The 22280-nt window shown below is 33.9% G+C and overlaps 2 protein-coding genes across 5 annotated transcripts; one reads left to right on the top strand and one right to left on the bottom strand.

Moving 5' to 3' along the window:
• The first annotated feature begins 1456 nt into the window (after positions 1 to 1456).
• LOC108214653 (uncharacterized) lies at positions 1457 to 18513 on the top strand. 4 transcript variants are annotated; one of them, XM_017386778.2, is made up of 13 exons: positions 1457 to 1712; positions 1794 to 1859; positions 6484 to 6549; positions 6687 to 6762; positions 7164 to 7241; positions 10532 to 10635; positions 11391 to 11464; positions 14633 to 14720; positions 14797 to 14954; positions 15388 to 15430; positions 16048 to 16113; positions 17445 to 17522; positions 18087 to 18513. In XM_017386778.2, the coding sequence occupies exons 1-13, from the start codon at positions 1614 to 1616 to the stop codon at positions 18153 to 18155; spliced, it is 1065 nt and encodes a 354-aa protein (XP_017242267.1). In that variant the 5' UTR covers positions 1457 to 1613; the 3' UTR covers positions 18156 to 18513. The 4 variants fall into 4 exon arrangements, with proteins under 4 accessions (XP_017242267.1, XP_063946449.1, XP_017242268.1 ...); XM_064090379.1 differs by lacking the exon at positions 18087 to 18513 and adding an exon at positions 17639 to 17771 and having other exon boundaries at positions 1477 to 1712; positions 15388 to 15405; XM_017386779.2 differs by having other exon boundaries at positions 1478 to 1712; positions 15388 to 15405; positions 18087 to 18225.
• Positions 18514 to 19603: 1090 nt separating this feature from the next.
• LOC108210779 (transcription factor VIP1) lies at positions 19604 to 21918 on the bottom strand. The gene is made up of 4 exons (XM_017382185.2): positions 21273 to 21918; positions 21031 to 21163; positions 20377 to 20461; positions 19604 to 20141 (listed from the first exon to the last, which is right to left on the bottom strand). Exons 1-4 carry the CDS (start codon positions 21722 to 21724, stop codon positions 19888 to 19890), a joined length of 924 nt encoding a protein of 307 aa, XP_017237674.1. The 5' UTR covers positions 21725 to 21918; the 3' UTR covers positions 19604 to 19887.
• Positions 21919 to 22280: the final 362 nt, after the last annotated feature.

Here is a 22280-nt window from a genome sequence, read left to right as displayed (position 1 = left end):
TTTTTTTTAAAAAAAATCTTATTAGATGCATTACATTTTACACTCATATACTATTTTCATTTTATTTTTGAATAAAAATCATAAGATGATTAAAAAAAAGTTCATCACATTTTAAATGATTAATATAAATAATAAAATTTAAGATGTAATTTGAAATTATACAAAATACATCTTAGTATGGTAGATAAATTTATATATATATTTAAAGATCTTAAATTATTATATTATATAATCACTATTTAACATAATTATTAGCTATATAAAATCTCGAACATGCAATTCAAATTCGAATTGTTTATCAAACAATTATGTGATTTTGAGTGACATAATTGTGCAATTGATATAAACATATGCATATTTAAATTTGTGCCCGGCAATTAATTTGAAATAATCAAAATCAGAATAAAATTTTATTTTATTTTTTTAAAAAAATATTATTTATTTTATGCATAAGCAGGTCAAGTTAGAGTCGAGTTCAAGTTATACACGAATAAAATTCGATACAACTCAACCATGAAAGAAGAAGAGTTACAAATGTTTGACCTGTATGTACTAAAACAATTGACTTATTTGAAAGATGTGTGTCGCGTCTACTTAAAAGATGACACAAACAGTAATACTTAATGTTATAAGTATGTTCAAAATTTGTGAAAGGTATTTCCTTGATTAGTAAAAATTATAGATATCATGTCATATTAGCTATATTTGGTCAGGCTACAACAAAATTCCACATCAACTGTTACAATATTGAAATAATATATAAAATAATAATTTAACATTTTTAAAATATATAATCAATTTCACTGGAGCACAATGTCTCAGAACATCTCCGATAAAATTCACTAAAATGGTCTGATAAATGATAAAAAATACTAAATATGTAAAAATTACCGGTCATATAAGACATTGTTCTTCAATAATAGTAGTTATATTTTAAAAAATAATATAACATTATTATTTTAAATATGTATATAAATGTAATAAATATGATTACAAATGATCTGGAATGTTCTTATAAATTTTCCAAATATTCGAGAAGTATAAGAGATATGACGGAGTAAGACTTCATTTAACACTACTGTCGTAAACAACAGCTTTAGGCTGAAAAAAGGATAAAAATTGTTTGATAAATTAAAAAAAACTTTTTTGAACAACAAATGTCAGCTTAAAAAATGTTTTTAACAAAACCAGGTCTACATATTTTTCACAATTTTTTTTGTCTAATATCCGTGAAAACTGTCACAAATTTTACAATCAAACCATAAAAATATTATCTACTCTATATTAATACAATACACATAAATATAAAAAAAAAAGTACTACATGATTATCACTTGTAGAATAACAATTTTTATAGGAAAGCCCCGCAGGTTTATTTCTGTTGCCCCGAGACATCAGAATTCGATCCGAAAATTATTATAACAAATATTTGTATTTTGTAAGGCATACAAGGTCGTACAGTAAGAAAAACAAAATTTTAGAATTGGGTCAAATTTTTGACTGGAACCCGACCGACCCGATACCGCCGGCCTCGGCTGTAAAAAGAGGGCGGAGCACTGGGGGAACAGTGAGACCGAGAAACAAACACACACAAATTGATAGGGTGACAGAAGATGTTGGAGGCGAAGAGTGTACGCAAAGCAAAAATCCCAGCTTCTTTACTAGAACACCCTACTCCAGCTCATATACAGCCCACTCGCCTCGCTCTTCATGTCCGTACCGTACACTTGCTCACCTTTCAATTCATACTTGTTATTCCCTCTCATCTCACATTATTCCTTTTCTTTTTGCAGGTCAATCAACATGCTTCTACTTGTTCTCTCTACATAGCTTCTGCTGCTCTCATTTATAAACTCACGGTCTCCACTTTCTCTATTTTATTTTCTTTCTGCTTGTATTCAACTACATTTTTACTGAGAAAAGGCCCCAGAGTCACAATTTGAGTATATAATGCCCCAAATGTCACTGTCCAAGAAAATGGCCCTCACTGTCAATTCAAAACACAACTTCAAGTTAGTTTTACACTTTTCAATAAAACACAACACGAAGTCACATTTTATCGTTTTCATTTTTCAAATAAGCAGAAACGTAACACGATGTTACGTTTTAGTGACTAGAAACGTAACACAAAGTTACGTTTTAGGTATTCATTTATAAAAAATACTTGAAATTAACAGTTTTAATATTTTTAGGGTTCATATTTGGGTTTTATAATGATTTTTTTTAATACTTGAAATTCAATTGACTGATGGTTTAGGCCCTAAACCCTAATTAATTCGAGGCGTGAGGCCCTAAAGCCGAGGAACTAGTATAATAAAGGTAATATTGGAACGTAAATTAACAGTTAATATTTTAGGGTTCACATCTGGGTTTTAGAATTATTTAGTTATACTTGAAATTAAATTGACTGACGGTTAGAGTTTAGGATTAAAGGCCCTAAACCCTCGAGCCTAAACCCTAAAATTTGAGGCTTTGGGGTCGTGAAACCCTAAAACCGAGGAACCAGATTAAAAAATTAATCATAGTTCTTAATATTTTAGGGTTCATATTTGGGTTTTAGAATGATTTATTTATAATTAAAATTAAACTAATTTTTAAAAAAATAGAAAAAAAATAACGCAACTTTAAGTTGCGTTTAGGAGGTAAAACACAACTTGAAGTTGCGTTCTCCATTAAAAGAGGTGAAAACGTCAACCGAAGTTGCGTTTTGTGTTTAACACAAGTTTGGTTTTCCCTTTTGATGTGATAGTGAGGGCCTTTTTCGGCGATCGTGACTTTGAAGGCCATACATTTGCTGAAGGTGACTCTCAGGGCCAGCATCCATTTTACCCAATATACCTTGAAACAATTTTGTAACTTGCGCAAGACTTTTATTTTTCTTTAATTAATATATAGTAATATGGGTCTGTCTAATGTGTGCCCATGAGCACACACTAACAACCACTTTTCAATTAGGTGGAAGATTTTTATTGGTGTGGATTCTTGTGCATGCAGACTCATCATTATTAACGGAATTGAAACAAATAAAAATCTGCCACCTCATTAAAATATAGTTGTAAGTGCGTACCTCATTAAAAAATACTCCCTCCGCCCCCCTGAGTAGTATACATTGGGGGACGGGGACGCGGCACAGACTTTAATACTCCTGTAAAGTATAGTTGTGAAATTTATTTTTAAAATTTTCTTTTTCTGAATTAAAGTTTGGATGTTATATTTTTATTCAGAAAAAGAAAATCTCAAAAATAAGTTACGGAACTATGTTTTATAAGAGCATTGAAATGCGTGTCGAGCAGTTGAAAAGAAACGTATACAATTAAATGGGACAGAGGGAGTAGTTTTTAGTGTGTGAACATGGGCACACACTAGAAAATCCATAGCAATATACCTGTTAATATATTGGTTGGGTTGAGATTATATGTAAGATTCCTGACATAAAAAGGGTAAGATTTGATTCAATAAAAAGGGTAAGGTTTGATTCACATTGACAAGTCTTAAGTCTATAAACTGTATTCAATTCAACAAATTATGAGTTTAATATTAAAATGTGTTATTAGTTGCCTCTTGGCTAGGTCTCCACCTAAAAGCAACTCCAAGAGTGTCCTAGTGAAGGCCTTGTAAGAGCAGCTCCGATGGGCTTTTCAAACAAGCTCTCAACTTTAAATTTAAAGAGCAAGTCAAAAATTAGTGCTCCAAAGGGCTCTTAGAAGCTCTTTAAAAATTTAAGAGCCTAGTATCTCAGTCTCTCCTCTTTTTTAAAGATCATCTAGTAGCTCTTATCTTCTTATGTATGAATATACTCCCTCTGTCCCATTTTATATGACCCTTATTCCTTTTTGGGACGTTCCAAAAAGAATGAACCCATCATACTTACTATTTTTGAACACTACTTTACACTATTACACCCACTACTTTCTTCCACTATCTCCATTATATAATAATATAAACACTATTACACCCACTACTTTCCTCCACTATCTCAAATCTATTATTAAATATTGATAGGTCCCACCACTTTACACACTTTTCAACTAAACTTACTACCTTTTTCTTAATCTCCGTGAAAGTCAAAACAGCTCATTCATTTTGGGACGGAGGGAGTAATATTAATTTCCCTTTCTTTTAGTTAACATTTTCCTCTCATTTATATAAAATAAATATAAAATGTGAATAAAGAGCTAAGTATAAAGAGTAGGATTGGAGTTATCATGTTTTCCAATGTATTAACTCACTAGGAGCCACATTTTATATTATTGTTTAAGGAATGATTTAGGAGCACCATTGGAGATGCTCTGAGTATTATAAAATATAGTGTCTTAGTAGTTTAGGATATCATTTTTGCACATTCACTCCAACAAGAATCGTTATTCATAAGCCCTATTGTTAAAATATTAAGATATTTGAATTGTAAGTATGAAAATAAATGTGGAAAGAGAGGGAACAATAATATTTGATTATTAAAAAAAATGAGGATTGAGTAGGGCAGCCTTAAAAATAAGGCAGATGAAAGACGTCCTAACAATTTAAGGCATTTCTTGGACACTGTTGGAGCCTTTACTTTTGTCAGTTGCCCCAAATTTTGATTTCGGACACCAAATAAGGCACCTGTTGGACTTGCTCTAAAACAATGATAAAAATAACAATTCTTGTCAAAATTAACTGAATTAATAATATCTTATGTTACTGGCCATTTTTACCCACCGGGATTAACTGAATTAACTGAATTGGGTATTCATGTTAAGCATTTTGAATTTGGGTATAAAAAATTGTTTTTTTTTGTATTCATCACATACACATGTATTTTGTATCCATTTTTCATTAGGTTTTAACACCAACATAAATGTAAACTCATTATTTGCTATATATAAACATTATCATATAGTTTATAAGGTTCAGAACAGCTCCTAGGGCTAGAACTATGTCATGTTACCATAATTCAGAATAGTTTGGTATGTAGTGTTCACAAAAATTTTGGTTTAGGATTTTATTTGGTTTGGATATTCAGAACAGTTCCAAAATCTCCAGGTTCAACCTCACCCCTAAGTTATGCCAGATCAAAGAATTGTGCTTGTGGTTTAATAAGTTTTACACAACTCAGTTTGATTAAAAACGAGCACAACTATCTTTCGGCGTGTAGCCCCCAGATGAGGCAGTAGTTGCACAAATTGCTGACAAACTTTACTCGTCCCACTAGTATCTTTACCATTTATGATGGCTGCTAAGCATGTACTACGTTATTCGAATTCTCGAAACACATTGACGTCATGCTACAAGCGATAATGATAGCAAATCCTCAAGCTTTGTCCAAATCAAGAAACTATTTTTACCCATTAACAACCATACTAGTTCATGTTTTTCCAGCAAACCCCAAACTAAGATTAATCGTTTTCATTGTATTCTCCACGAATAGAACCAACGAAACAAACAGCCATCTAGGTATAGCCTGTCAAAGTTTTTGTATGCAAGTCCCAGGATGAGATTTATGTTCGGGATTGATGACTCTGCTCATATTAAGATTCCAAATGCAAGTCAAAGACTGAATAAGAGATCTAGAAAGTGATAAACCTGAGAGTCGAGGTGACGGGGGATGAAAATGTAACAGATTTGTTGTTTTATTTAATTAATGTATCTACTTATATACATTATATTGGGGCTAGGAGTTAAGTTTGTAGACTAGTTATAGTAAGCCCTAGTGTTTGGCCCTTATTCCATTAGAATTACTTTTTAAAGTTTCTATTCTCAAGACAGTATAAGTCATGTAAATCCAAATATTATTCTAGACCAGACTTGATTATTGGCATATTACCAATTTAACTTGTGACTTCTGTTCATGGGTCCACAATTTATATCTCCCTTCTGCAATTAGGAAGCCCAGTGGTATTGGTTTTCTACGGCTCTATCACCTAGTTTATTGTTTATTCATTTTATCTTGAGTTCCAGTTTGTTGTCCTGCATTATGAGGTCAATAATACAGCAGCTGTTCCAAAGTTTTACATTCTTTATTTTACTTTTATGTAGAACAACTTCTATCAATATATTGTCCTTTCTGATTAAATCCTATACATTTATATTTTCTTTTTGTAACATGCTTTTGGTAATTTGTTTGATCTAACTAATTGAAGAAAAATACTTGTGGATACCCCCACTAGACCATGCATCAGACCCTTGTATAATGACTTGGTCATTTTTTGTTTGGCTTTACTTGTTCAAGGAATTTGTGCAGCTTAAGTGTGTAGTTTTAACAGAGCTATTTTATGTGGCTAAAGAATTTACATTTACCGCAATCGATCATCAGTTGATGAGCATCATCAACTGGTTCATATGCAATCCTTTTGTACAAATCAAGTTATATTTTTCATGCTCGTGATGAGTTGGCAATCTTATTTTCCTTGTGAAGGTTTCAATGGACAGTAAGGAGCGATATCATGGTGGCAAGTAGTATCTTCTTGAATTATAATATGTTCTGATTGGTTTGCTCTACTGTAGGTATCAATGGAAGATTCCCTGATTAGTCAAGGAAAAGAAAGCCTCTTGATCCCTGATCAGACAACTGTAATCTTTTCAAAGTTCTTATTATTTATATATAAAATGTTTCCTAACCTGCATGTTAATGTATGTCTGATTACGTGTATGTCTAATACCATCTTTCATATGCATGCTCTCTCAATTCTGATTCTTATAAACTGAAGGTTTTAGAGTCAGACTTGGTTGATCGCTGTCCTCACCGCTCAGAAATCCAGAGTATTGTTCTGGCTGAAACTGACAGTAAGATACTAATTGATGTACTCAGTTAATATAGCTGAGCAATTATATATAATGTGATACAAAGGTGTTTACTTTTGTATGACAACTATGTACCAAAAACGAGTACAATAAAAGGTTTTTTTGCAGCAGGACACCCAAGTTTAGTTAATTTTGTTTTGTAAAGTATTCAACTCTTTACCACTTCACATCAAAATATTCCCCCAGTACTAAGCAAGAATTGATAAATTAAAAATACAAAATGAATTTGTAAATGAAAAGAACCAACCCTAATGCTAATATCATTGTTAATGGTGTGTTGGTGTTGGTGGTGGTGCTGTTATTGGTGTTGCTGTCGCTGTTGCTACTTTATTATTCCTTCATCCTTTAACTATTTTTCCCTAAATTTAATGTTACATCTGCAGGCGGTGAAAACACAATACTAGGGAGCGTGGATTCTTACGGCCACCTTATTGTTTCCAAAGCCATTGTTAATGATAAAGGCATGCTTTCTGGCCTTAGTTTGTTGGTATCAATGTGCATTACATATGTTGGTGTTATTGTGTTAAGTGCTGACAACCCTTGCTGGAGCACTCAAGTCTTGGAATCTTGTTTTAATTTTTATTCATGCATTCATATGCTTAATTTCCATTAAAAATTAGGGTTGCATACTAATGTTGTTGGCGAGTCTAATTTTCACTCAAAAGCTCGTGCTCGATTTATTACAAGGCTTGGAGGGCCTTGCATCACGACATCCACTTGTAACCCTCATTTAGCCCAGCAGTAAATAAGTCCACTTGTTAATCCGTCCTTGCTGAAAGTGTCATAAATTGAAGCTAATACTCTTCCACAACACCCCCTTGTTTAAAATTAACTAGTTCCCTTTGTGGGTTTCCGCTTAATGGAAGACCAAAACGTAGAAGGCAATAGGACTTAAACTGATCCCATGTTAATTCTGGTTCCCCTTGCTCCAACTTAAAAACCCCATAGTTGGGCGTCTCCAATCAGATGAAAAGCTGTCAACCCCATCTTATCTTTATCTCCTGTTTTCTGGTTTATAAAAAATTCCTCACATCGATACAACCACCCAACATTGTCTTCTGTACCATATAAGATGGTGTTATTTAACAATTCAATCAGTAGAAAGATTGTAGAGAGGGGGTTAAATACAATCTTTGAGATTTTAAAACTTTTCTTCTTTGTATTCGAACTTAGAGACAAGAAATAAAGTAACAGAAATTTAAATAACAAAAGCTCTTTAAAAATTTCAGGTGGGTTTGTTTTTTCACCTAAGAGATTTTTTTATTGATGAAATTTTCAGTGTTTAAAAACACAGCAGCTTACAAGAGATTTAAGAGATTGCTTGTACAAGATTTTTCCTAACAGTTTTAAGTAATTTCTCTTAAATTCAAGTTGGATACCGCAAAATGAAGTACATTACTTGGCTATATATTCTAAGTTTAGAACTTTACTCAAACAAATAAACTAGCTTTCTATATCTAGGAAAAGTTGCTCCCATGCTCATTTCTTAGTTGTACATTCTTGGAAATATTTGTCTTGTGACAGATTGCATTTCTGAATACTCCCATGTTGTATAGCTAGAAATGACAAGTTTTGAGTTCTTTAATATGGTACTAAGTCAAATTCATGCTTAGCTCCCAGAATAGGATGTACTTTAACTGATTAACTCACGTGACCTTTATCTCATTCTCATTCAATGCACAATAGTTGTCAACTAATAAGCTTTGGATTAGCCGTTGATAAGTCATTTGAGCAGCTGTTGATGGCTTTTTTAACTAGCCATTGATAGCTCCTTATTTATCAGCTGATAGCTTATTCTTCACTAGCCGTTGATGGGTTTGGATAGCAATTGATGTACCTTTACTCTTCATCCATTGATAGCTTTGATATAGCTGTTGATCTTCACTTCATTTGAGTAATTTATATGACTTGAAATATTTACAATTTGTCATCCTAATTACACATCTATAGATAGATCACAATTATATTAGTTGATCAACTTGTACTATCAACTCCTAACAAGTGCCTATAATGTTACAAAAATCTCATCCGTTGACGGGCTGTCTGATCAATGGATACTATATAGTATGCCATCCATTGATCAACTACATTTACTTAAACAAAATTATGCTAAGTGTTTTTGTCTTCATCATAGTTACAAGGAAATGGGTACGCCCCCACGTATCCCGAACCAGTTCGTTCGTACTCGAATCCGGAACAAACGTGACCAGAAACGCCGGGAGTCGCGATCGGAACGCCGGCGGTGACGAACCCATATGAATATACATGATTTTCGTTAAGAATGAATCGATCTATGTGTCTGTGATTGTATGATAATGGACAGATCTTCGTTTTTGTCGGTGGTGATATTTATAGAATGATGAAAAAACAACAATAAGAACCGCAGCGGGAAGATGGGAAGAAGAAGAAGAACGGTGGCTGTGTATATATTCTGTATATTTAACCGTGTCTAATAAAATAGGGTTACTTGGGCCCTGCAAGCCCATTAACATATTTTGTTTTAAGTACACAAGGCACCAGCCCAATAAATTCTCTAACTATGATTATTGTTTTATAAATATATTTTTTAATTTTTTAATATAAATTAAAAATATTGATAAAGTTTATAATAATTATAAATTAAAATGATTTTAATGAAATATATATATACACACATATATATTATTTTTTAAAATTTTAACCTAATATATATAAAAAAACTAAAAAAAAAAACCATCGTACCCGTGCGACCCGTCGTACCCGTGTGACCCGTCGTACCCGTACGTTCCGTCGCACCGGGTTCACTAAAAATCAAGTTTCACGTATCCGATTTTGTACCGCGTTTCGAATCGAATCTCGTCCTATGTAACTATGGTCTTCATCAAAGAACACCATATTTCTAACCGATGGAAATTTCAATTTAGAGTATCTCGGAACAATCTCGTCACGGGTCTATAACTAGGGATAGAAGGATTGCTTCCTCTGTACTTAAAAGAACCTATTTTGCAGTAAGAGTCTTTTACTTAAGAGAACTCTTCAAGTCTCCTTACACAACTTTTTGTTTGAATGGGTAGTAATTTTATTTCTGTCAATCGTCTCACCATAAATAGGAGAAGAACGATTAAGGTAGCACACGTCAAGGGAAACAATCAGATGTACTTCCAACAATAAACATGACCAAGGAAAACAACCATATCAGCTGTACAATCAACTACACTTATTTGACACAATAACTTACTTCAAATCAAATCCCTAAAATTATTCCAGGGTTTAAAAAGCAATCATGCCCCTGAAATTACTCCAACAGTTTGCCTTTTCTTTTATTCTTCTTTCGGGACTTGTTACCAAGGGATGTATCCACAACAGTTCACTGATCTCAAGCAGACATAGATGATGAAATATTTCTTTCCCTCTTATATTTTAATGAACCTTTAATTACCGAAGTTTCAAGCTAAGCATCAGGAATTTTGGAGATAGCTATAACTACTAAAAAGGACCAATGCTACAAATCTGCAGCTACTCCCAATAGTCTGAAATTCTGCACCAATTAGCAAGAAATATGGCATAGTAAATAAGCTAACATAGGCTTTACTCAGCTGTTCTCTCACTGCTTGTTTTCACCGCGTCTCTTGTTATAATGACGAAAAGGATCCATATGGACACTTTGCTGTTGGTGTCACTTGGCGTGGCTTATTATTAATTAAATAATAATAATAGTAATAAACATATGTTATTATAAGTTGATCTTGACACCAATAATACATAATGCCAGATCCAGATGTCAGTAGGATTATATATTCAGCATGCCCTCAGGATTGTGGGGTTGGAGAAGGGAGCTGGGCAGGCCTTTGCTTTAGTCCAGTCCAATGGTCAATGGTAAGTTTCCTTGATCTGGACTGATTCTTTTTAAGCAATAATCAGTACACTTGATCTGAATTTTTTTGTACTCCCACAACACTGTATGTAAGTGCAGCATTTTTAATATGAACAGATATGTTTTCCTCCAGTTACTGTTGACAAGTGGACATGTGAGGATGAGAGTGAAAAGATGACTTGAGAATTATTTTTTGGATTACAATTTAGTATTAGTAGAATAGTAGTATTTCCTATAGCAAGTTACGACATATAGACTGTTGCTTGCAGGCTTTTGAGGTAAATTGTTTCTAGAATGGCAAGTTTTGGTTGTTAGAACACAGAATTAAGGTCTAGCACGAATATCTGGCATAGAACTGTGTCCTCCGTTAATCACTTCCTGTGACAGTATAATGCGCATGATTTAATTGATTTTGGCAGTTAAGAGCTCTGAAATTTTTCCTGTTGAAATTCATTATTGCTGTAGTTATGTTGCAGTCAGACTATAACTGTGTTAGGACTAGGATATTCTGCAAATGTGTATAATATGAGATGTGTATGTACACATCCATGTGCTCACACATAAAGATTGTGTTGATGCCCAGGATAGTGCCTCATATTTTAGCACCGGTCGTGGATGTTTACTGTGCATGAATTGACCAGATGTTCAAGACAAAAATCATTACTTTGACTAAAACTTAGTTTGCTCAAAATCTCGACTTGATCAGGAAACTTATACTGTGGACTTTGCATTTGCTTAACTGACATTTTTGTTTTAGGCAGCTGTGGCACGCAGCTACTGCAAAAGCGTGGATATATACGACCAAGATATTCATCTACGGACTTTACGAACGTAAGTGGTGCCTATGATGTTGAACGATGATTGATATACATCTTAATAGAAATTACTTATCTTCACCTATAAACCATAGTATTTTGGTCTCTTTAGTTGATTGTCCTTTTTGTGCTGTAAGAAATCAACCCTTTTTAAGTGGTTTCAGTGTTATAAATGTCATCATGTCCATAGCAATGCTTGAGGCTTAAAGCATGTTATATTGGACGGCATTGGCCAGTTCACATAATCACTGGGAGACTAGGATATGCCCATCACCTATCTGATCACAATATTCACATGTTCATTCTTAAGTATAACTTGTACATTGTTACTTCTATATGACATGGTCGGCCACTTTCAATGGTGAAATACGTCACAATGTTTTTGTTCTGAGTTTTGACATATCCGCTTCCATCTGCACTCTTCTTAATTTGGAATCCTATTTTGTTATATTCATTGTTATTATGTAAAAATTTAGGAGCTGCCATTGTAAATATTTCGTGCGAAAACTCTCTAATACCAGATCTCTTGTCATCCATTCAGAAATGGAATGAATTTTTTTTGACCCATTATATGTGGAAGAAATGTGTTCTCTCGGGGAATATATAAAGTATAAACCGTTAAGAATACATCAAAGCTGCAGCCAATTGTGAATCGTTAAATTTCTACAACAAATAATGGAGCTGGGTTTTTGGGGCTCTAGTAGCTTAAACACTAGCTTCAGTATACACATTGTAGCTATACAAGTCGCTTAAACCCTTCAAAGCTAAGAAGCAGGGATTCTTCACAATTCTTCGCTTGCACACCCGATACTTGGGGATCTTGTTTGCACGGGGATTCTTGGAGAATCTTCTTCGACCCACAAGTGAGAGATAATAATGTAGATCTTAAAAACTTAATTAAATAAAGACTTTAAATGCATTAGTGTGTTATCGAATAATAATGACACATTGTTAAGGATAATGAACCTATTTAGTTTACTATTTAGTTTAATTTAAATGAAACTCTTATATATATATAAAATTAAGACGTTAAAATGCATTAGTGTGTTCTCGAATAATAATGACACATTGTTAAGGATAATGAACCTATTTAGTTGACTATTTAGTTTAATTTAAATGAAACTCTTATATATATATATATTAAATATATATATATATATATTTAAATATATATATTAAATATATATATATATATATATATTTAATATATTAATTTATACCGAATCTCCCGGCACTGGAGTTCCCATAATTTTAGATTTGGCAATTTTACGTATCCCCATATGCCGTATTACGCACCCGCACTCATGCTTCCCAACTTCAAAGTGATCAATGGTGTTCCATGGTTCATGGGTCGGTTGGGTACGTGCTACGGGATAGGGTACATGAAACGTTAGTGTTCATGAATCGGGTACGATGACCAGAAGCTGATTTGTGGGTCGATATGAGGATCCCTTTTTTTTCGTATTTTTTAATAAACAATATGAGTTATGTTTTATATAATTAAAATATTTTTTACTCCAAATAAATTACAAACTGAAATTTTAAGGGTACTTGTAATGGTGAGGACCATCGATCATATTTATAAGGGGATCTAAATTTGTTTTTTTAATCAAGGCATGTCTCGTGTGTCTTTTCTTTCATCTTCATCATCTTCTCAACTCCTTCCTTGTCTTATTTCTTTTACTAAAATACATTTCCAGAAACAATATTAATCAAGATGATATCAAGTTGTCTTCCTTTCTTATATCCCCCAAGTTAAAGGTGGATCGCGAAGTCAGCGAACTGGAGTATTATCCCTAGTGATCCAGGTCGAAGAGGAATCGCGTTCCGGAATGAGGGAACTGGATTGTGGTTCCTTAGGCTGACCCACGAACTATGCAAGTGTTTACGCATACTGAGATAATATACTTTGGATCTTCTTGCTTTTGGGTGACAGTATTAATTTAGATAACCTAAATCGAATTCTTTGGTATTTGTAATTTACCGAAGTGGGTAGATACACAAAATATTGGAATAAAAATAAAACTGTCCTCTTGGTTTGTTAAAAACCAGTTACAGAAGCCACTTGATCGGCCGAACAGCATTTGGACTTGTTACATTAATCACTCTTTTAATATTAACTAGGAGTCTTTAGAGAAAATGCTGAATAAATGCATTAGGCTTTGTTAGTAACTTTATGTTGATAATAACAGAACAGATCTTGGGGAACTAGTAGATTAGGAGTCGCCTCCTTAAAAATAATATGTGTTTTTTATCAGATTTGGTGAGCATCTACAAACTACTAGTATTTCGCAACTCCATTGTATTGCATACTATGGTAACCTGGTCAAAATATTGACACCAGAAGGGCGGACTTGAAACTTATTTGGATTGAGCTTTGGTAAGGAAACCTCCTAAGTGATTTGTGTCCGCTTCAAGGACAACTCTTAGGCCTTAGCTTAAACATAACTATATTTAATACACTTCGACATCATCTGAGAGTGCAAACCTCTATTAAATTGATCCAGCTGCGCTTCCGGAGCCTGAGGCTTTCTTGACTTCTAATATGTTATTATGCAGTCTACTTTGTACGTTTACTGAGCAGACTAATGGGAAAGGATTAGGGGTCCGCTAAAGAACTTGTAGTTGATGAATATGATTATAATCTGAATTCTTAGATTTATTTATAGATTACAGTACTGAGAGAAAAATGGATTGAATTGCAGAAGAAAATGAAGGGAAAAGTATGATAGATGAAGCTTTGAAAGTGGTAAATAAGAAAAGTATGTAAAAAGAAAACTTTGTAAATTGTAACTATTTGATAATGGTCAACCCTTCTTTTTGGGTCAATTTTGGTTCTATTTAAGTTCATGAATCAATGCAGTATTATTACTTTTATCTGAATTTAGTATTCTGGGACAGTGACAAATATTCCTGATACTAAAATATGTTTTAGTGATATTACATATCTATGTTCTCACCCTGAAATATGCTGTTTTTTTATTGTAATAAAATTAAGTTATTAGGTTTTTGCATTAAAATATTATATATTATTTATGCACAACTCGTAAGCTATGCCATTTCGTTTACAGAATTCTGCTTCCAAATATTTACAGCAATGATCTCAACCATCTCTTGGTTTGGTCAAATAAACTATTACATATTTTTCTGGATTATCTATGACTCTAGTAAAGCTATTCAACAGATTGCGGTATCCAACTTCTCTAAGTTTTGTACAGAACTTGTCTTGTGGATATGGAAGTTCTTTATTAGCGGTTACAGAAGGTTGCCAGGTTTAGTTCTAAAACCTATTTGGATTACTCAAAATTTTGCACGTGTCATCCTCTCTTATTCTCTTCATTTTTGTAGCTGTCCTTATGGGATTTAAGAGTGAAAGAAAATAATGGTTGTGTGCATAGAATTACTGGTTCAGTTGGCGATACCTTATACGCAGTCAGCAACTCTTCAAATGGTAATATTGCAGTCGGTGGAGCTGATCGTACTGTTACTATCTATGATCCTCGCAGGTAGTTTCTTATCAAATCTGAATCTAAGAATCATGCAACATTCTTGTGCTTGTTGTGAGGAGTCCTTTAACGCTTCTCTTAAATGGTCAAATCTCAAGGCTATCTCTGGTTTGAAAATAAGATGAGTTGGATTAAGAAATTCAGGTCCAGTGAGGCTAAAGCAGCAAGTGTGATAGAGAAGAATTTTGGAATTCCTGCCTTTGTATGATTTACATGCACCACCAACCTTTATCGTTTCTTAAGAAAATGAACTTTTAAGCAGAACTTCAGAATTTTTTATTTTTTTTACTGTTACTTTGTAGTATTGCATTGAAACAGGAGTAAATTTTTGTGTGTGATTTTCATTCCATTATGGCGTTCAAAATACAAGGCCTTTGCACTTGGTTTGTTGATATAATGATATCCTGATCTCAATATACAATGTTCTGTGTAGATTGACAGCTATATCAAGGTGGGTTCATTGTTCTAAGTATGAGGTCAGTGTTCAGTTTTTTAGTTGACTAATTGTAATGTGATTCACTTGCTCTAGTTTCTTTAGCTGGTATTAAAAGCTCTTAAGATAAGGAAGAACTAGGTATGAAAATTGAATTTTTCCCTACAAGCTTTAGACTTGTAAATTATCATTTTCTTATCCTTGAGTTATGTTCATATTGCTTACATAATTACCGTATTCAGCTATTCTTACATGACACAGACATAAACCAAATGAGCATATTTCCTGTAATAGGTTATGCAGATTAACAGATGCCAGATGCACACGCGCAGACATTATAAATGTATTGTCTATGTCATATTACAGTAAATTGTTTCTAAATGAATGATATGATCAGGGATTGAACATTAGAGTGTTATTTATATCATATGGCACAAAGAATTAAGGAGGAAAAAGTTAAAAATTTAAATGATATATGTGAAATACAGTATGTTTTATATGAATCTCAAAGTTATCGGCTTTCCTTCTGTTCTACTGTGCATGTGTGACATACCTTATATTTTATACGGTTCGGATATATGTGTCTTCCTGGCCATTGCAGGTTATACAGAATTAATATTCTGCACCCATATAACAGAAAACTCATAATGTGTGGTGCAGATTACTGGTCTGGCTTTCTCATGTGCTGACTCTAACTACATCTTTATACAAGGGGTTGATTATGAGGTAAATCCTTCCCTTGTCCCGGGGCAATAGCATTGTGGACTGCTTGAAAGATGACATCTCCATCTTTTATGCACTCAAGTACATTATTTTACATCTCTCTAATACTGTTATCTGAAGCAGTAGGGGTCTATTGGAAATGGTTCTCCATACTCCAGAGCATGGAATGACATAGATTCTGTAGAACTCTTTTGGGGATTTTCTCGTTGTTGAATGTTACATCTGGAATCTATACCTAATTTATTGTCTAGCTTTAATCAATAGGTTACAATCTGTTGGTCTAGTTCTATCATCAATATATTGTATTGCTATGACTCCCTACCATAAATTCCATTCATTAAAAAGTTTGCCAAAACACCACCCTCAGAAAATAAAGGCATGTAAAGATGATGATGCTCTTTAAGTGCCTACTCTACTTGATGATCTTGTATTGGTCCCCTCCTGCTCAAATAGTTGTTTTATGGGTTTAGGGTTAAAGGGCCAGGAAAGGGAATCAAAGTTAGAAGTAAAGCAATATGACTATCTTTGCTCAGTAAAGATCTTTGTGCTTCCATGAATACCTACAACATCACTCTCTGTTTTGATAATTAATTCTTCTTTGAAATCTAGACTTTAAACTTTGATGTGGGTGACGTTACTTGATATAAATTAGCTCAAATTTCCAAGAATGCAAACAAATTTTATACATATCATCAATAATTCAACTTGAATAATATTTTGTTATTCTTGTTCAGCTTTGAGATTGTAGAAGCTATGTATCATATATAGCAAAAGCTTTTTAACCGTCCATATGTTTAAAAATAAGAAACACTTGAAGAACTAGACAATAGCCAATAGAAACTTTGAATAAGTAATTTGAAACCTAGCTTGAATGTTGATCTTAAAGAAGTTAATCAGCAACACTTTGGAGTTCGGACTACAAAACACCGACAATAGTATGTAGTGTCTTCATTGTTTTAATTTGATTTCAAAGCCAGGTAGCAGTGTCACTACTTTCTCTTGATTTTTCCGCCAGATTTAAACCTTGATTGATTGCATGTTTTGTTATCTTAAATGTCAGCACATGGCAACCCTACTTCTACTGCAACTTTGTCTGTTTTCTCTCATACTAGGAATAGTACATGTCAATACCAAGCATTTTTAATCTTCGGCTTAAATCATGTAATAACACGTCGAAGTCCTATAGACTTAAAAATGGTCTCTTTGAAGGCATCTGTTCGGCACTTTTAGGAGCAGCACGAGATCATTTAAAGTTGGAATTCTATTACATTTGCAATTTTATTGGACCTCCTCAAAGTGATACACTGACACCATTAAAATGAACATTTTGGTAGGTCATTTGTGGGCAATGGGAAGAAAGCATGAAGGCATATTCATTCAAAGGAGACTCAAACTGGCTTGGATTCAGCAAGGTATTATATGTGTGTGTATATGCCTGGGTTCAAATGGGGACCAATGTATATGGGGGAACTTGGGGAGCACCAATACGTTCCCTAATATACTGATTATACTCTATGTTGCTCTGTAGATTTTGTTACTAGAGTTTTCATCGGAATTATGATAGCCGGAACTGTGGATGACTGGGTTTCCTGCAATTGCATAATATTCTAACAAAAAAGTTGCAATATGTTAATACTTTTGAACTGCAATGCCCTTTTGTTGTTGTAATATGATTAATAAAGATTTGGGAATGCAAAATGTTAATGGCTATAGTCTAAAGATTTCAGAATTTCGGGAAGTCTTGTTCTTGAAAAAAATCTAATTATTAATATAAGTTTTTTAATTTGATTGAAAGAATGTTAAAAGCCGAATTAGATGTACAAGAGTATCTCAACCATCATCAGTTGGTAAACTGTAACATAGTGGCCTAATGCTATAGACTTTTGCAACTCATATATGCAAGTGCTGCACAATTTGTTTTGAATGTATATAATGTATTAGAATTCCATTTAACTGTAATTATCCGATCTCTGCAGTGTGCCAACCGCGACATATTGGGTGGATGGTGCGACTCAGGTAGCATCTTTGTGGCGGACTTTGTATAGAGATCATAAATGTAAAACTGATGGGGTTCTTGTGGGCTACTCTGTTAAATGATTTTCTTGTTGTCACTTGTACTTGAAGAGTCGGTTAGATTCAGTTAAACCTCAGGCATCTATTTACTTCTTCACAGTTTTACAGCAAGAACTTTTGCAATATTGGGGACGTCTGTGGATTTGCAGTGAGCTCGGTAGGTTTCTTTGTACGTATTAATGTATCTTCACCTAATGTGAGACTAGCTATTAGAGGTATATTTTGTACCAATTTAAAGTAGGATCTTATTTTTCTGCACTGCTTCTGTAATCATGACAAACCTGAGGAGCATATTTTAGTGTTTTGTTTGGTCGGAGAGTTTCAAAATAATGCTGGTCTAAAATTCTCACGAATAATTCCAAAATGTGATTAGATCTAATGATTTAAGGACATTTGTGTTTTTTAACCAATACTATTAAATTGGTCCAATTTCCACCAAAACATGCTTGTAGCCAAATTTCATTTATGTCAGAAGTGAAAGAGTCAAAGTTTGGATATTCACATTTATGTTAAAACTTTGCTATGTGGATAGTCAAAGTTTGGATATGATAGAAAATGATACAATTATTCCGATTAATATAGTTGTTCATATTATTATTGAAAATGAAATGAAAATGATTCTTGCCGGTGCACTTACACAAAAAGAATATAAAAGTGTAAATAATTACAAGTTCGTACAAGAAATGTGAAAACAAGTTAAAAGTACTTTACGAAAAAATTACCGATGGAAAAATTTTTCGAATGGATAATTTGATTCAGGAATACGAGAATTTTAAACTCCAAGATGGAGAAAATATCATCGATATGAAAATAAGATTTACTTTATAATCGATAAACTAGCACAACTCAAAAAGAATTGTAAATTTCTTAAATTCTTACTCCAAGTTGAAAATCAAATTTACTACTTAGTACAATTAAATAGATCCATAATCTTATTGATTACCACATCAACAATTTTCGTGCATACGAAGATAATGTTTCGGATATTAAGATAAAGAAAAATATAATTTGAAAACTCATATTTAACGATGAAGATTTTTACCCTTGATGATGTTCTAAGCAATCATCCATTCTATTCTGGCTAGCAGTACTCCTCTGTCTCGTGATAAGAGTTTTACACGTAATTTGAGGTGTAAAAAAATCATATCTCTACATATTATTTTTCAAATTTTATTTTTCTGAATACAAGTTTATCATCTATATTTTTATTCAGAAAAAAAAATTTTAAAAATAATATGTAGAGCTATGATTTTTTTTACACCTTAAATTACGTGTAAAAAGTCAAAACGACTCTTATTATGGGAAAGAGGGAGTATACCCGAGTATAATAATCAACAACATTTAACGAACTTGCCAATGTCAAACTCACAACAACGAAAAGCTTAATAAGTAAGGTATCTAAAGATAATCTACACAACACTTTCCTAATAAAAGATGGATGAAAATTAAAATACAAAACATACACAAGACTAATATGGACGAAGGTATAATATTACAATCCATTTCCAATTTAGATATTTAACAAGGATCTAGAATGTCATAGCTTGATGTAACAGATAGTCACCCTCAGAAATATCACTATTTTCAGCTGTAACATGTATAAACCATATGTATAATGTACAAGATGCCACCTTAAATCAATATTACCTTCTCAGTTAAGAAATCTGACAAAATCGAGACTGCTGTTGGATGATGTCAAACAGTCTAATTAAAGTCCGCAAAGCTAGGTTGCGTCTGCCCGGTTCGAGTTTGGGTACTGAGAAGGGCTGGCCGAGGAGGCATGTGAAGCTGCTGCTGTAGAGATTGAGGTGCCTGGCGATTACCAAAGTGATACGCCTGTGGATGAGAAGAGAACTGACTCTGCAAAGCTCTGTTAGAGTAGCTCCCATTGGCAGCTGGTGCTTGTCCTGTTGCTATCTTAAGGCGCTGGACTTCCTCTCTCAGTGTTTCATTCAAAGCTGCACATGCAATACTTATAAGTGATGCAATATTAACAAATTAAGCTTGATAAGAACTGTGTATAAAATTATATCTAGTTTACAAAGACGCCAACGAACACACACATGTATTGGCAGACAATGGAGAATCTTTCTCTAAATCTCCAAATGACTAAGACTCATGAAGCATAACAATTATTTCCACCTTCCTGAAAGGTGGAATATATTACACATGTGAAAGGGTAAAGGTATGTACCATCTCGAAGATGTGCCTGCTGTTCCATAGCCTGTAGCCGCAGCTTAAGTTCCTTGTTCTCAATAGTCAATCCACTTGTATCTCGCTGCATCGTTGAAAAATCACAGATGTTAGTTTGTTTCTAGTTCCGCATTTTACTTCTAATATTCGTCAATTAAGCAGCTGAGCTATTCTAATCCAAATATTAATAAGCATTCCACAATCCGGTGCGGCTGCGCTCATTTATAAATGAGTACCTAGTGACTAATTTTGTGTAATTATCAATCATGTACAGATACTGGAATTAGAGACAGAAGTGCATGACATAATATCATCATGCGTAATAAAGATTCAGTAATAACACAGAACTTTAGAAAGATAAATATCATGCATACTAGATTATTAATCTTACATGTCAATATGTCATAGAAAAATTACAAATGGAGGGGGGGGAGCTCTCTTTCTGATTCTTAAACAAGCATTAGCTATACTTGAATAAATGCATCAACCACCTCGAACAAGAGGCCTGTTTTTTGAACAGATTGAAAAGAAAAAAGCATGGACTCCTGAATGAATGTATCATAATATCAAACGACAAAAATATGAAAAGCATTCAGCAGAAGCAAAAAAAAAGAGCAAGTCCTGTTAATGGCTTAAAGAGAAAAAACCCAATACTTGCAGCATTGTAACTTGTGCAGAGAGGGTAGTTGCTTCAGTCTGCAGAGTTTGCACTTTCCTCTCCAACTCATTCGTATACCGAATCTTTCTCTCCTTGGATCGCGCCGCAGATTGTCTATTCGCAAGAATCCTTTTCAACCAGAAAAAACCATATAACCCCAGTCAAGAATCACAAAATTGTAACAAACACTAAACCCCTGATCATAACAACATAACTTGAAACCTGAAACATAAAGTACCTCTTAGCTCTCTTGGGATCAATCAAGGAGAGGTCAGCCAATTTATCAGGAGCAAGAGCCTTCTTGGCATTAATACTAAAATTAACATCATCAGCAATAGACAAGCCCTCAAAAAAATCAGCATCAACAGAAAGACTCCTGAAATGTGAAGTAGTAGAAGAAGAAGTTGTGGGGTGTTGTTTAAGCACATCTCCCGATGAATCGGAGTCAGCTGCTGAGATGGGGTGGTGGTTATTCTCGGAAGAAATACAAGGGAGGTCGAGAGAGGAGAGATCGAAGTCTGCGACGGCGTCGTCTAAGAGGGTGTCGTCGGGGAAGCGAAAGAAAGTTTCCGACTGGGCACGACGGTGGTGGGAGGCGCGGAGTGGGGTCTCGGGCATCTTGTCTATGTCGGCGGGTCGGGTCGAGAAGGGGGGCGGGAGTGGTTTTCCGGCGAATTTTGGTGGGTCCATGTTGTGGGTGTGCTGCCGTCTGCTCACCTGTTTCTTCTACCAGCCCCGCCTAATCGTAATGCTAATTATTAGAGAGAGAGTAGCCTTAAAAATATGCTTCATATCAACCGCTCTAGCCTCTAGTCGTATTATACTCGTACTATATTTTGCGCCGGTAGCTGTAAGCGGAAATTATTGATCGACGCGTGTTAGAAAATTTGATTATTTTGTGCGATTAAAGTTTTATATTGACCATTTTTTACCAGACACTTAGCAAAATATAACTCCCTCCGTCCCCCTCATTTGTTTATATTGGAGACAGAAGCTGAGCACGCCTTCTAATACTCTCGTAAAACATAATTCGATAAATTATTTTGAATTTTTTTTCTTTTGAATAAAAATTTGATGTTTAAATTTTTATAAAAGAAAAAAAATTTAAAAAATAAGTTATAGGAACTATGTTTTATATGCGCTTTAAAATGCGTGTCGAGCAGTGTGGAAAGAACTGTAAAGAAATGAGAGGAACATGAGAAAGATAAATTTACGGTGGTGTATTCGATTGGGATTTTAATGGATT

Source organism: Daucus carota, chromosome 3, assembly GCF_001625215.2.
Source record: "Daucus carota subsp. sativus chromosome 3, DH1 v3.0, whole genome shotgun sequence".
In the NCBI taxonomy this organism is placed as follows: Eukaryota; Viridiplantae; Streptophyta; class Magnoliopsida; order Apiales; family Apiaceae; genus Daucus; species Daucus carota.
This window is presented reverse-complemented; position numbering and strand designations above follow the sequence as displayed.